The 14877-nt window shown below is 42.0% G+C and overlaps 2 protein-coding genes across 2 annotated transcripts in view; both read left to right on the top strand.

The window, feature by feature from the left end:
• The window catches only part of LOC138951510 (lysM and putative peptidoglycan-binding domain-containing protein 1-like), a 333283-nt gene that overhangs the window by 271970 nt on the left and 46436 nt on the right, over nucleotides 1-14877 (top strand). The window lies entirely within an intron of this gene.
• On the top strand, nucleotides 777-9545 carry LOC138950580 (riboflavin kinase-like). The gene is made up of 4 exons (XM_070322286.1): nucleotides 777-998; nucleotides 5059-5210; nucleotides 6672-6774; nucleotides 8393-9545. The coding sequence occupies exons 1-4, from the start codon at nucleotides 908-910 to the stop codon at nucleotides 8524-8526; spliced, it is 480 nt and encodes a 159-aa protein (XP_070178387.1). The 5' UTR covers nucleotides 777-907; the 3' UTR covers nucleotides 8527-9545.

The following is a 14877-nucleotide window of genomic DNA, read 5'->3' on the forward strand; positions in this document are numbered from 1 at the left end:
TCAGTCTCTCTTTCTCTCTCAGTCTCTCTCTCAGTCTCTCTCAGTCTCTCTCTCTCAGTCTCTCTCTCTCAGTCTCTCTCTCTCGCTCTCTCTCTCTCTTAGTCTCTCTCTCTCTCTCAGTCTCTCTCTTTATTTCTCTCTCAGTCTCTCTCTCAGTCTCTCTCTCAGTCTCTCTTTCTCTCAGTCTCTCTCTCTCTCAGTCTCTCTCTCTCAGTCTCTCTCTCTCTCAGTCTCTCTCCCTCTCTCTCAGTCTCTCTCTCCCTCTCTCTCTCTCTCTCCCTCTCTCTCCCTCTCCCTCTCTCTCAGTCTCTCCCTCTCAGTCTCTCTCTCTCTCTCTAAGTCTCTCTCTCTCTCTCTCTCTCTCTCTCTCTCTCTCGGCTCTAAGCCTCTCTCTCTCTCTCCGTCTCGGTGAGGGCCAGATGGAAACAAAAACATATCACTGTTTGTTCTATAAACCTCGTAAAATAAATACATACATGAATTAATTAATTATGATTCATTCATCAATTCATTCATTTACTGATTAAATCATATGTTAATCCGTGGTTTCGACGTATACATTACAGTGGTCGAGTAAGCTCGTTTCGGGAAAATGCTCTTGATTCGTGAACAGCGTACGCCATGACAAAGAAGTATCACCGATCTCTTTTCGACCGACATGACGCATGCGTCGAGTAATATTGACCAACGCATACCACTGAGCTAACTGCGATTTACACGCTGTATGTGAGCGCAGTTATTTCCCTTGGGCTTCACCTTCACCTTTGTGACGAAGGTTCCGGTACCTCCTATCCTTAGAAATCCGGGACGCCGATTACATAGACGGCGGACACACATATATTCCCATACACTCCGCTCATTCGACAGATAACTTCCAGCAGAAACGTTCGGCTGTCTTACTAGAGGCATGGCTAACACAGACTGTCTTCCCTTCTTCGTCGAGGGAGAAGTGGTGAAAGGATTTGGCAGAGGAAGTAAAGAACTGGGGATTCCGACAGGTAAAAATCATCGTTTTTGATCAGTTGATACTTTTTTAATGGCGAAGGACAAACATGATTTATGAATGAACAAATTAAGATGAATGACAGTAGTCATCTCTGAAATGACCAATTACGATATTTTTGTGTTTTTCAGACAGCTGCAGGGTTTTCTACATTTTCTTTAGGGCAAATCCTCTTGTTGATTTTTTAGGTTGTGTGTTTTCATTGTTTGTGTTTTCTTCGATTATTTAGGTATGTTACAAAAAAATTCAAAATCTTCATTTAACATTTTGATCTATATCACTTGAAAGAGCAGAAAATCAGCATTCCAATGGTGTATATAACTTTGAGATTGGATAAGTGTAACCCGAGTTATGAATTTTTAAAGTAATAAAATTCGTAATAGAGGCAAAGAGGATAAATTGAAACCATTTTTGACATTTTTCTGCTAAAATTAACTGTAACTTACACATTGTTTATCAATATTGTTCAATTTGGGGCGGGGATATAGCTCAGTTGGTAGCGCGTTGGATTTGTATTCAGTTGGCCGCTGTCAGCGCGAGTTCGATCCCAGGTTCGGCGGAAATTTATTTCACAGAGTCAACTTTGTGTGCAGACTCTCTTCGGTGTCCGAACCACCCCCCGTGTATACTACATTGGGTGTGCACGTTAAAGATCCCACGATTGACAAAAGGGTCTTTCCTGGCAAAATTGCTTAGGCACAGTTAATAATTGTCTACCATACCCGTGTGACTTGGAATAAGGCCGTGAAAGGTAAATATGCGCTGACATGGCTGCAATCTACTGGCCGTATAAAATTTCATCTCACACGGTAGTAAGTTAGTATGAAACTGAGAGCAGACGAACTTTACCGACCGCCATGTTGGATGTGAATACAACATGGGTGACAATCCGGGCGCAAGCGGCGCATCCGTTAAAAGGTACTTCGCATCGCTTTATCGACTTGAAACTTTGGGAAACAGCAGGAAAATGGTCAAACTAACTGTTCAGAGGGGTCTCATAAGAGTTCAAAGGCTATAAATTGTTTTATAAAAGTACCTCTTGTGTGTCTTCTTCGTCCGATATTCTGGCCGGCGAGCTCGACAGTGTTGGACTCGCCATCTTTCTCAATCTTAAAGTCAAGAATGTGCTCTACGTCATCGACAGGGTGCCCATGTGATGTAAATTTGGACAAGAATAGAAAAGAGGACCCCAAAACTGAGCCAGTGTGAGTGATCAGAAAATGGGGGGCCATTTTCAATGACGTCAAAAATTGAGCTGCGCGCGCACTTTGTAACATACCTAGATTATTATCTCCTGCTACTGCTAGCAGTTGCAGTTCGTTCTACCCGCTTCAAAGATATTTTATGTGAGCTCCACGCTCCATAGTTCTTTGTAGCCGTCACACTCAAATAATTGGTAAAATGGCTATTTGTTTAGCAGCTGCAAGAACTAGTATTATTTGTTATTTTTCTTTTTGACAAACCTTTTAACGGGCGCAGTGGCGTGGTGGTAAGACGTCGGCCTCCTAATCGGGAGGTTGTGAGTTCAAATCCCGGTCGCTGCCGCCTGGTGGGTTGAGAGTGGAGATTTTTCCAATCTCCCAGGTCAACTTATGTGCAGACCTGCTAGTGACTTAACCCCCTTCATGTGTACACGCAAGCACAAGACCAAGTGCGCACGAAAAAGATCCTGTAATCCATGTCAGAGTTCGGTGGGTTATAGAAACACGAAAATACCCAGCATGCCTCCTCCGAAATCGGCGTATGCTGCCTGAATGGCGGGGTAAAAATGGCCATACACGTAAAAATCCACTCATGCTAAAAACATGAGTGAACGTGGGAGTCTAAGCCCATGAACGAAGAAGAAGGTGAAGAAGAAGACTTCCTCCTTTTTAAGACCTGGCTATTTAAGATGTTCTGTTCATAGCCTCTGTAAATGTACCCCCATTTTAAGACTCCCCCATTTTAAGACCAGATTTTCTGTGACTGGGTGAGACATGAAGCCTTGTGCTGCGACTTCTGTCTTGTGTGTGGCGCACGTCATATGTCAAAGCAGCACCGCCCTGATATGGCCCTTCGTGGTCGGCTGGGCGTTAAGCAAACAAACAAACAAACCGTATTCTGAGTCAGGCTTGGGCATTGTTGAAAACGATGATAAAAAAAAAAGGCCCTGTTCGGCCAAAAAGAAAAATATGTCTGTTTCCGGTAACCCGACCGACCCTATTTTTAAGCGCCGACCCTAAAGTTTTTGTTCGCTTTTCGCACACAAAAAAAACACACAAAAAACAAACAAACCGGGAGGTAATCGGTCGATGAGACTTAACAATCGAAGAGACTTACCTCCCAATTCCGTCGTCTCGGGAAAAAAACATGGCGGCCAATGACGCCGGGAATCCCTTTGAAAACGCAAGAAAAAGGTTTAAAAATTTTTTTTTTTTTTTAAACGACCGAGCGGACGTACTTTTTTCCGGCGATGTTACCGGAAACAGACATATTTTTCTTTTTGGCCTTATGAAAGATGGACAGGGTAATTAACAATAACCATAGTTTTGGTGTATTGGACGCAAGGCAAAGGAAGTACAGAGCAGAAATATGTTTGTTCCCAGATGTGCAGTGAGATCAAAGCACTAAGTACTGCATTCTAATATCTGGTATGCAAAGTTGATGAAAACGGTTGTACCTAATATACCGTAAAAGTCGACCTATAAGCCGCGACTTTTTTTCCCTAAATGGACCCCTGCGGCTTATAAGGCGGTGCGGCTTATGAATGACTTTTTCTGAATCAGTGGCGTGTATCCGACTTCGCTCAGTGACCTAGTTTCCGGAAGTTGGATCGCCGCTGTGTAATGGCCTTGAATCAGCTGTGTTTACCTCAATTCACTCACTCACCTTCTTTCCGGAAGTTTGAAGCATGACAATAACTTACACTCACACAGTAATGGGTTGCACGTTGCCATACACCGGTTTTGATCGATCACTTCGCATTGCTACTACAGAGAACAGCAACACGCACATCTCCTAAAACAAAGCATTCCGTGACTGAATTCTGTGAAAATCCAAGGAGTGCCCATGCACCCAGAAAGACTGTGTGCCTTTAGAGGTTGAAACATTAACAGAACTAACAGAAATTCTGAAACGTTTATCATCACTGGAGCAGACAACACGACAGCCACTGACAGTGGGGCCGAGAGTGACACTTCCGGTGACTCTGTGCCAGAAGCCATTCTGAACTTGTTCATCTCCGACACTGAGGAGTCCGACTTCAGCGGATTTTCAGCATCAGATGTTGAGTGATTTACAGAACTAACTACAGGTGCTGTGTGCAGGACGAGAGGACAGTTTGATAGTCCAGAGTTCTGTCAATCACTCAACATCTGATGCTGAAAGTAAAGTGCAAAACTGACAAGTTAGCCGGTTCGTTTTTGTGTGTGTGTGGGTTTTTTTCGTTGACTTTCGATGTTTCTTGACTTGAACTTTGCTTCTAGGCGCGGCTTGTATGCCGGAGCGGCTTGTGTATGGATTTTTCTGATTTTCTTTTAAAAATCGGGGGGTGCGGCTTATACCCAGGTGCGTCTTATAGGTCGACTTTTACGGTACCCCTGAAATTATGGTACTCTTTTAGGAGCAATAACCCATATGTGTCTGCTTTACTGTTTCCACGAACAAACTACACCAACAAACTACCTTTTGGCATTGTTTGAGTAACACAGTGGCCAGTGAGAAACAAAGACTCTGCAGTTAGCAGTAGGAATCTTGTCATCTTTATCTGTTTTTTGTTTGATCCTGGGCAAATGTCAAGGTTACAATGGGATCACATTTGGATTGATGAGAGAATGAAAGATCATCAAACAATTAATAAGATCATTTGAGCATACAATACATTGTGTCTGTTTCATATTACTTATGGTGAAGGCGAGTCGTATGAGCATTCGCTTTCCTTATTTCATCATTATGATCTTCTTGCTCCTGAAAGGTCATTACTATCACTTTCCGTCTAATTCAAGCATGACAGTACACCATCGAACCATTTATTTATTTATTTATTTTTACACATCCATGATTTTCTTGCCTTGCAGCCAACTTCCCAGAGGATGTAGTACGCTCCATGCCGGAGTCGCTCAAGCTGGGTGTGTACTACGGCTGGGCCAGCGTGGACGGCGGACCTGTGTTGCCGATGGTGATGAGCGTGGGATGGAACCCGTACTACCACAACACCGTCAAAACCATGGTCAGTTGATCTCTATAGTGTGTGTAAACCATTTTTTGACTCACATGCGAAGCAAAAGTGAGTCTATGTACTCACCCGAGTCGTCCGTCCGGACGCGGAAAACTTTAACGTTGGATATTTCTTGGACACTATTCAATCTATCAGTACCAAATTTGGCAAGATGGTGTATAATGACAAGGCCCCAAAAAACATACATAGCATCTTGACCTTGCTTCAAGGTCAAGGTCGCAGGGGCCATAAATGTTGTCTAAAAAACAGCTATTTTTCACATTTTTCCCATTTTCTCTGACGTTTTTGAGATTCAATACCTCACCTATATATGATATATAGGGCAAAGTAAGCCCCATCTTTTGATACCAGTTTGGTTTACCTTGCTTCAAGGTCAAGGTCACAGGAGCTCTTCAAAGTTGGATTGTATACATATTTTGAAGTGACCTTGACCCTGAACTATGGAAGATAACTGTTTCAAACTTAAAAATTATGTGGGGCACATGTTATGCTTTCATCATGAGACACATTTGGTCACATATGGTCAAGGTCACTTTGACCCTTATGAAATGTGACCAAAATAAGGTAGTGAACCACTAAAAGTGACCATATCTCATGGTAGAAAGAGCCAATAAGCACCATTGTACTTCCTATGTCTTGAATTAACAGCTTTGTGTTGCATGACCTTGGATGACCTTGACCTTGGGTCAAGGTCACATGTATTTTGGTAGGAAAAATGTGTAAAGCAGTTCTTAGTGTATGATGTCATTGCTAGGTTTAGTTAAGGTCAAGGTCAAGCATGTGAGTCGTATGGGCTTTGCCCTTCTTGTTTATTTATTTTTTTATTTTTTTTATTGTGCTCTGTGCAGTGCTGTGCATTGGAACACACATACATCATAATATATCTTTTATGATATCAAAGTATTTGAGAAAATATGGTTTTGAAAGGGAGGGTGAGTCTTCTAATGAGGGGACATTTTCAACCTTTATTAACAGAACATTTAGAAAACTAGGATAAATCTAAACAAGTCGCTTGAGGCAATATTACTACATTTCGTCAAGCTGTCGAACCCACAGAATGAAACTGAACGCATAGCTCACCACACACACACGCACGCTTGCACGCACACACCGGCGCTTGCGCGCGCGCACACGCGCAGAGACACACACACACACACAACACACACACACATAACACACACATGCATACAATCATACAAATACACACACACACACACACACACACACTAACACACACACTAACACACACACTAACACACACACACATGCATACAATCATACAAATACACACACACACACACACACACACACACATGCATGCATACAATCATACAAACATACACACAAGTACACACACTCACACTCACACACATAAATCCCCACACACACACACACACACACTCCAACCCATGAGAAAGAAAATGTTCTTCAATTTTGCTTTGTTGATTTCAGGAGACTCACATACTGAACAAGTTCAAAGAGGACTTCTACGGCCTGACACTGAAGGTGATCATGGTGGGATTTATACGACCCATGGAAAACTACCCTTCAGTTGGTAAGGATAGCTTATATATATATGTATGCTCACATGTTGGTTTGAGAAAAAGAGAGGTTAAGATAAGCGGTGTGTGTGCGAGAGAGAAAGAGAGGGGGAGAATGTGGGGGTGGGTGTATGCATATCTACAAGTATGTGCATGTTAGTGTGTCTATATATATGTAAGTTTGTGTGTGTGTGTGTGTGTGTACATGCAAGCACATATGTGTTTGTGTGTGTGTGTGCATACATGCAAGTACGTGTGGGATTGGGTGTTTGCGAGTGGGTTAGCCAATAAGCCTAATCTCTTTTCAATCCTGCTTCTGATATTTTCAAATCCACTTAATAAAGTACTGTACATTTCTGATTAACTCATTCGCTGCGCGTCGGAACTGGAATTCCGACACCTGTGTTTAGCGTTGGCTGCGTGCCGGCACTTGAGTTCCGACGGATATCACGAATTTTTAACGGTGTAAACGGTCCTGCTGACCAAGGGAAACAACCCCTGCAATGAACTTCTATCTGTCTACAGTGGTACCATTCACTGTAAACAGTTCCTTCCCTTAAATTGTTGGGATTAATAAAAATTTTGTTGACGGTGTGCGACCCACGTGTTTTGACTTTTCCAAGATGGCGGATCGTTCTGCTGAGACGTAGTAACTTGAAAAGAGTGCTAGAACGTGTTATTCAGTACGGTTCTGATCTTGACCTCAGTGATGATGATAGTGGAGATGATATTTTAGATTCTGGTGACGATTTTGTGCCAATGGACGATCATTTGGGTGATGATTCGGGCAATGCAAGTGTCGATCATGACATTGTGTATGATGAACCCATGACGTAGAAAGTTTTTTTGTTTTGCTTCAAATTGGATATTTTGCGTGGATATGAAGACAACAAAAGGTATGTACTTTCAAATGTTTCATATATTTTCTAAAAGAGTAAGTTTCAAACTTTGCAAAAACATAAGGTATGTAAGGTTATCTTGTGTTGTTGATTTTTAATATTTTTTTCAAAATGGCTCTAAATCGCGCGTTGGCAGGGAACACAGGGGAAATTTAGCTGCGCAGCGAATGAGTTAAAGTGTGGATTGTCAGTATTTTTCTCTGTGTTTTGGCATGGATCTATTCACCTGTCTGTGTGTGTTAGTCTGTGCGAAGATCATACCTGTATGTACACACTCATGCCGGATTACAGTGGAACCCCCCTTTTAAGACCCCCAAATTTAAGACTCCCTCCTTTTTAAGACCTTGTTTTTTCAGACTTTCTGTTCATAACCTCTGCAAAATTACCCCCATTTTAAGACTCCCTCCTTTTTAAGACCTTGTTTTTTCAGACTTTCTGTTCATAACCTCTGCAAAATTACCCCCATTTTAAGACTCCCTCCTTTTTAAGACCTTGTTTTTTCAGACTTTCTGTTCATAACCTCTGCAAAATTACCCCCATTTTAAGACTCCCTCCTTTTTAAGACCTTATTTTTTCAGACTTTCTGTTCATAACCTCTGCAAAATTACCCCCATTTTAAGACTCCCTTCTTTCTAAGACTCGATTTTCTCAGATTTTTTTAGGTCTTAAAAGGGGGGTATCCACTGTCATTGCTGCAGAATTTGAATAATTTCTAACACCTTTGCTTTTACAGATGAATTAATCAAAGCCATCAACAGTGACATCGCCCTATCTAAGGAGAAGCTGTCGACGCCAGAAGCACGTGACTTCCAACGAAATAACTTCTTCAGCAGTCAGCCAGACAGCTGCAGTGGCAGCAGATTATGATAACGGCGTTGCTAGGCTACCGAGAAGGACCAATGGCTGCCTCCTTGATGACAACAGGGGTTATAGAGTGATGTGAATGTGATACTGAGCAAAAAGGATAACAGGAATACTGAGTGATAAAGAGTGATACTGTGTGAAATGGGTGTGGGGGGATATGGGGGTGTAACTGGTTTCAATATGTCAAATAACCCAAAGGGAAGTAAGCAGTCTTTATGCATACGATGTGTGTAATTCAAATATGGTAGAGTTCGCAGGATCTTTAACTTTTTTGAAAAAATGTTTAAAAAAAATGTACTTCCCCTTTTTGTAAGTCTTTAAACATTTGTAAAAAATGTAGCTAGGTTTGTAAAAGTTTATAAAATATACTGTGTGACTGAAATTTATAGATTTTTTAAAGGGTTTGTTCTCTGGGTGAATGTACAAACTCCTTTGTGAAACGGTATACATTGAAAATGGGAGATTAAGAAACAACAACAGTCAGTAAAGCAAACTGGCATGCGTCCCATGCAGAAAGAAAGTAGATTCTTACTTTGTTACTTTAACGACTTTTGAGTACTGTATTCGTTTGCCTTTATTGTCTCTTTCAGTTGGGTAAACACTTATCAATGGCTGGTATTGTTATACACTTTTAATTTTTGTTCTGAAGGTCCTTGAAAATTTTACGTATGATACTGAGCGAAAAGGGTTAACAGGGATATAGAGTAATTGGTGTGAAATGGTGTAGGGTGTGACAAGCGTGTGATATTGAGTAAAAACAAGGATATAATGTGACTAGCATTAAATGGGATAGAGTTTGACAAGAGAATGAAACTGAGTATAAACAAGGATATAGCGTGACTAGCATGAAATGGGATAGAGTTTGACAAGAGAATGAAACTAAGTATAAACAAGGATATAGTGTGACTAGCATGAAACGGGATAGAGTTTGACAAGAGAATGATACTGAGTATAAACAAGGATATAGTGTGACTAGCATGAAATGGGATAGAGTTTGACAAGAGAATGATACTGAGTATAAACAGGGATATAGTGTGACTAGGTTGAAATGGGGGTAAAGTGTGACAGGAGTGTGATACTGAGTATAAACAAGGATATAGTGTGACTAGCATGAAATGGGATAGAGTTTGACAAGAGAATGATACTGAGTATAAACAAGGATATAGTGTGACTAGCATGAAATGGGATAGAGTTTGACAAGAGAATGATACTGAGTATAAACAGGGATATAGTGTGACTAGGTTGAAATGGGGGTAAAGTGTGACAGGAGTGTGATACTGAGTATAAATTAAGTAGATGTGCAACGCCAAGGCACTGCATACCCCAGCGAAAGACAAACACCTCTCTCTCTCTCTCTCTCTCTCTCTCTCTCTCTCTCTCTCTCTCTCAAACAGACACGAACACACACACACACATACACATACACGCACACACACACACTTATGCCCACACACACACACACACACATACCCCAAGTTACACACGTACACACATACACACTCACTCACACGCACTCACTCACTCTCTCACACACACTTCATACACACAAAACACACCCCCATACGCACATATAAACAAACACACATACACACACATACACTTACGCACACGTACAAACACACACCCACCCACCCACTCACTCTCTCTCTTTTTTTTCTCTCTTATACAAACAGACACACACCCATACAAACAGACACCCCCCCCACACACACACACACACATGTACTTAGGCACGCATGTACGCACGCACACACCCGCAGACACACACACACGCACACACACACACACACACACACTCACACATTGACTCACACAAATCTCATACACACAAAACACACACTCATACGCACATACACGGTTGGGCTAGTGGTAAGGCGTCCGCCCCGTGATCGGGAGGTCGTGGGTTAGAACCCAGGCCGGATCATACCTAAGACTTTAAAATTGGCAATCTAGTGGCTGCTCCGCCTGGCGTCTGGCATTATGGGGTTAGTGCATGCTAGGACTGGTTGGTCCGGTGTCAGAATAATGTGACTGGGTGAGACATGAAGCCTGTGCTGCGACTTCTGCCGTGTGTGGCGCACTTTATATATCAAAGCAGCACCGCCCTGATAATTATGGCCCTTCGTGGTCGGCTGGGCGTTAAGCAAACAAACAAATACGCACATAGACAGACGGACACACACACCTTTACAAACAAACACATATACACACTCATACACACACAAACATACACACAAACTCATGCACACACACATTCACACACACACACACACACACACACTCTTTCTCCCTCTCTCTCAGTCTTTCTTACACACACACACACACACACACACACACACACACACACACACACACACACACACCCAAGTCACACACGCACACATACACACACTCACTCACACGCACTCACTCAATCTCTCACAAAAACTTCATAGACACAAAACACACACCCGTACGCACATATGGACATACACACCTTTACAAACAAACAGACATACACGCACACACATACACTTATGCACACACACACACACACACACACCACACACACTCACACACACACACGAGTACAGACTCATGCACGCGTGCGCGCACACACACACACACACCCCACACACACACACACCCCACACACACACGAGTACAGACTCATACACGCGTGCGCACACACACGAGTACAGACTCATGCACGCGTGCGCACACACACACACACACACAAATACACACACACACACACACACACACACACACACACACACACACACACACACACACACACGAGTACAGACTCATGCACGCGTGCGCACACACACACAAATACACACACACACACACACACACACACACACACACACACACACACACACACACAAACAGTAACACTAACACATGTGCACAAAATGAACACAAACACACACACCGCGCGAGAGAGAAAGACTACAGGGAGGCATGACGTCATGATGCATTAATTGACGTCAAAGACTTTCGACCGTGACGTATTCTTCTTACGCGAGCTTTATCCATAGACTTGGAAACTACGGAATTTCTACCCGTCCAAAGCGGCCTTGGGTGGCGTTTGCTCAAAAAATGGGGGCGCCAATTTTACCCACCGTATTTTTGTTAGTATGGTCCCAATTTTTGGTGAACTTCCATCTCCAACTGTGGCCCATTTTCGGGCACAAAGAATCCTTCTTTATCATGTATTATTCGGTATGCACATTTCTCAAATCGATTACAGTATAGCGTTCACGGGATACCTCCAGCTTCGCTGGGACAAGGATATGGTGTGACTGGCATGAAATGGGGTCAGGTGTAATACGAGTGTGATACATGTACTGAGTTAAAAAAAAACAGGGATATATAATACAAGAGCAGGCATGTGAATTCCAAAATAGTAACAACTCTGAAAATAGGCCGAGGTCCAGGGGCTGCCCAGGCCCCGGCGGGGTACAGGGGCAGAGCCCCCCGGAAGGTAAACGAATGTTAGCATTTTAGACCAATATTTTGATAGTTCTCGTGTAAGCAAACAATGGATAGAGAGACAATAGTACACATATAATTTAATTTACCTTTTTTTTGCCGCGGACAATTGTTTATTTTCGCTGAAACGTCATTTCCTTTTTGCTGAACAATTCCCATGCCTGAAGAGTGACATAGGTTAAGGTGTAACAAGAGTGTCCTATTGAGTTCAAACAGGGATATGGGGTAAGGAGTGATACTGAGTGAAAAGGGTAGCAGAGATAGAGTGTGACTGTACTAGTGTGAGGAAAGTGACACTGAGTGAAACTATCCAACAGGGATAGGGGTGTGAGATGAGATAGAGTGTGATACTGAGATGCTGAAACTGTGAGGAGATTGTGATGCTGTATTGAAGCCAGAATGGTGAACACGGTTAGGGTGTGATGAGTGTGAGATGGAATCGGGTGTGACAAGAGCTAGGTATGGAGAGAATACCATTTGGTTATTTTGTGTGAAAGGATACATGTTGAAAACAGGTGCAAAGTGTAACTGAATTTACTTTTGACAGATGGTAATTAATTGTTATGTTTAACAACATGGATCTCAAAGTTTGGAGCACTATGTCAAACTGCTTTTGAATCAATGTTTTCATCATCATTCGAAATCGTTGAATGATTCATCATGCACCCACCAGAAACAAAATCCATTGAAAAAAAGGCTAAGGATTATTTGTATGTGAAGAAAATTAGTGTTTTTTGTATATATGTCGATAAGGTAAAAAGAATGACAAGCTGGGTATTTTCGTGTTTCCATAACCCACCGAACCCTGACATGGATTACAGGGTCTTTTCCGTGCGCACTTGGTCTTGTGCTTGCGTGTACACACGAACGGGGTTAAGTCACTAGCAGGTCTGCACATATGACCTGGGAGATCGGAAAAATCTCCACTCTTAACCCACCAGGCGGCAGCGACCGGGATTTGAACTCACGACCTTCCGAGTAGGAGGCCGACATCTTACCACCACGCCACTGCGCCCGTCTTTACAATGTCAAGCAAAGGAAAAGGGTGCTTTTTGTGTGGATCTGTGACATCATTTGTACATGATTGTCCGTTTTTGACTGATCAAGTCATTTTCATTTTCATGTATGATTGTTGGATGGGTGGGTGGTAACATGGCTCTTTTTGTGGCTGTTGTATGTTTTGGTGTGTGGGTGGTGGGTTGGTAAATTACAGATCTTTTTATTGTTGTTGTCTGTTAGGGTGGGTGGTGGGTTGGTAGCAATTGTGTGTGTGTGGTAAATATGTAGTTGTACGCAGTATGTACATTGCTTTTTACCTGTACTTGAAAACACTGGACGTAGGATTTTACGCCGGTTGGTAGATTTCCGGCATTTTCAAATCTTCACAGATCATTCAGACATTCTTAAGACAACCAGATTGCACGATTTTGTATCATTTTCTCAAATATTTTCTGGGAATTGGGACATGCTTTCAGTCCTTTTTTGGATGACAATTTCATCATGTATGCCTATAGACAGTCCCATGCAGTCCCTACCCATGTTTTTTTAATTGCCTTTTCAATTTAAACCTTATTTCATTGTTTTTTCATTGTCTTTTTTATATCTTTGCTGGCAAGAATGGTTGTTTGGAATGAAAGATCTTATTTATTCAATCTATCACATTTCCGATGATTTAGAGTGAAACCGAGGTTGGTGAAATTGTTAACGTTTGTTGTTTGTTTGCATCCAATTTTCTGTGATCTTGTTTTTGAAATGTCGGCTACTACATGTATGTGTTATTTTTGCTGATGGGGTCTATGTCGACCAAAAGAGTGGGATTCCCTGTAGGTGGAGTTCCTGGAGGGGGATCCCACAGGGTGGAGTTTTTCAATAAAACTTGCAAACCATACTCGAATTTCTAAGAAATATCAAAAAAGATTGAAAAACATCCAATTTTACCGATGTCGCCAAGCATCACGTGACTTTCAGCGATATCAGCGACACGCTACAGGAACTAAATCCTGTGGTATTCCCTGTATACAGGGAATCCCCCTCCAGGAACTCCACCTACAGGGAATCCCACTCTTTTGGTCGACATAGACCCCATCAGCATTATTTCTGGTAAACGTTACCAGTAAGATATAGAATTCCAGAAATTCCACTGAAGAAAGTAACATGTTTGTATATAATGTGTGGATCAAATTGAAAAAGACCCTTGTTTTCTTCAACCCACAATAATGGCGATTGTGAACATTTAATTATATTTTTTTTACCCCTTATTCAGAGCTGGTGTTTTTTTTTGAAAGTTTACCACAAGAAGAAAGTATTTAGAACAAGAAGAGCAAACGCTCGATCGAGTCACTTTCGCAGTTCTGAATATTATATGAGGCATCAGATGGACAGGAAGAAATTGCTATTCACAACACAATGAGTCACGTTCACATAAAATTTGAGCCCGGTCACTTTTATAGTTTCCGAGAAAAGCCCAACGTTAAGTTGTGTGTTGCCGAACAGAAAAGGCTAGTTATCTCCCTTGTTTTTCTGATAACGTTCGTAAAAGGCTACAGATGTAAATACTTTGATGTAAAGAATAATCCTACAAAGTTTCAATCACATCCGATGAACTTTGTCAAAGATATAAAATGTCTAATTTTTCCTTTGACGCTGACCTGTGACCTTGAAAAAGGTCAAAGGTCAACGAAACCATCGTTAAAGTGTAGAGGTCATTGGAGGTCACGACTAAACAAAATATGAGCCCGATCGGACAGACTAACACTGACCGATTACATAGAGTCACTTTTTCTCAAGTGACTCTAAAATGTTATCCTGAGATGATTGATCCCTTTGGACCACACTCATGTATGAGTAACAGAAAGGGCATTTCTTTGTGCCAAA

The sequence above is a fragment of the Littorina saxatilis genome, linkage group LG16, assembly GCF_037325665.1.
Source record: "Littorina saxatilis isolate snail1 linkage group LG16, US_GU_Lsax_2.0, whole genome shotgun sequence".
Lineage (NCBI taxonomy): Eukaryota > Metazoa > Mollusca > Gastropoda > Littorinimorpha > Littorinidae > Littorina > Littorina saxatilis.

Coding starts and splice junctions, on each gene's coding strand:
- LOC138950580 (XM_070322286.1), top strand. CDS start 908: ATGGCTAACACAGACTGTCTTCCCTTCTTCGTCGAGGGAGAAGTGGTG. Junction 5,211..6,671: donor ACAACACCGTCAAAACCATG/GTCAGTTGATCT, acceptor TGTTGATTTCAG/GAGACTCACATACTGAACAA. Junction 6,775..8,392: donor GGAAAACTACCCTTCAGTTG/GTAAGGATAGCT, acceptor TTGCTTTTACAG/ATGAATTAATCAAAGCCATC.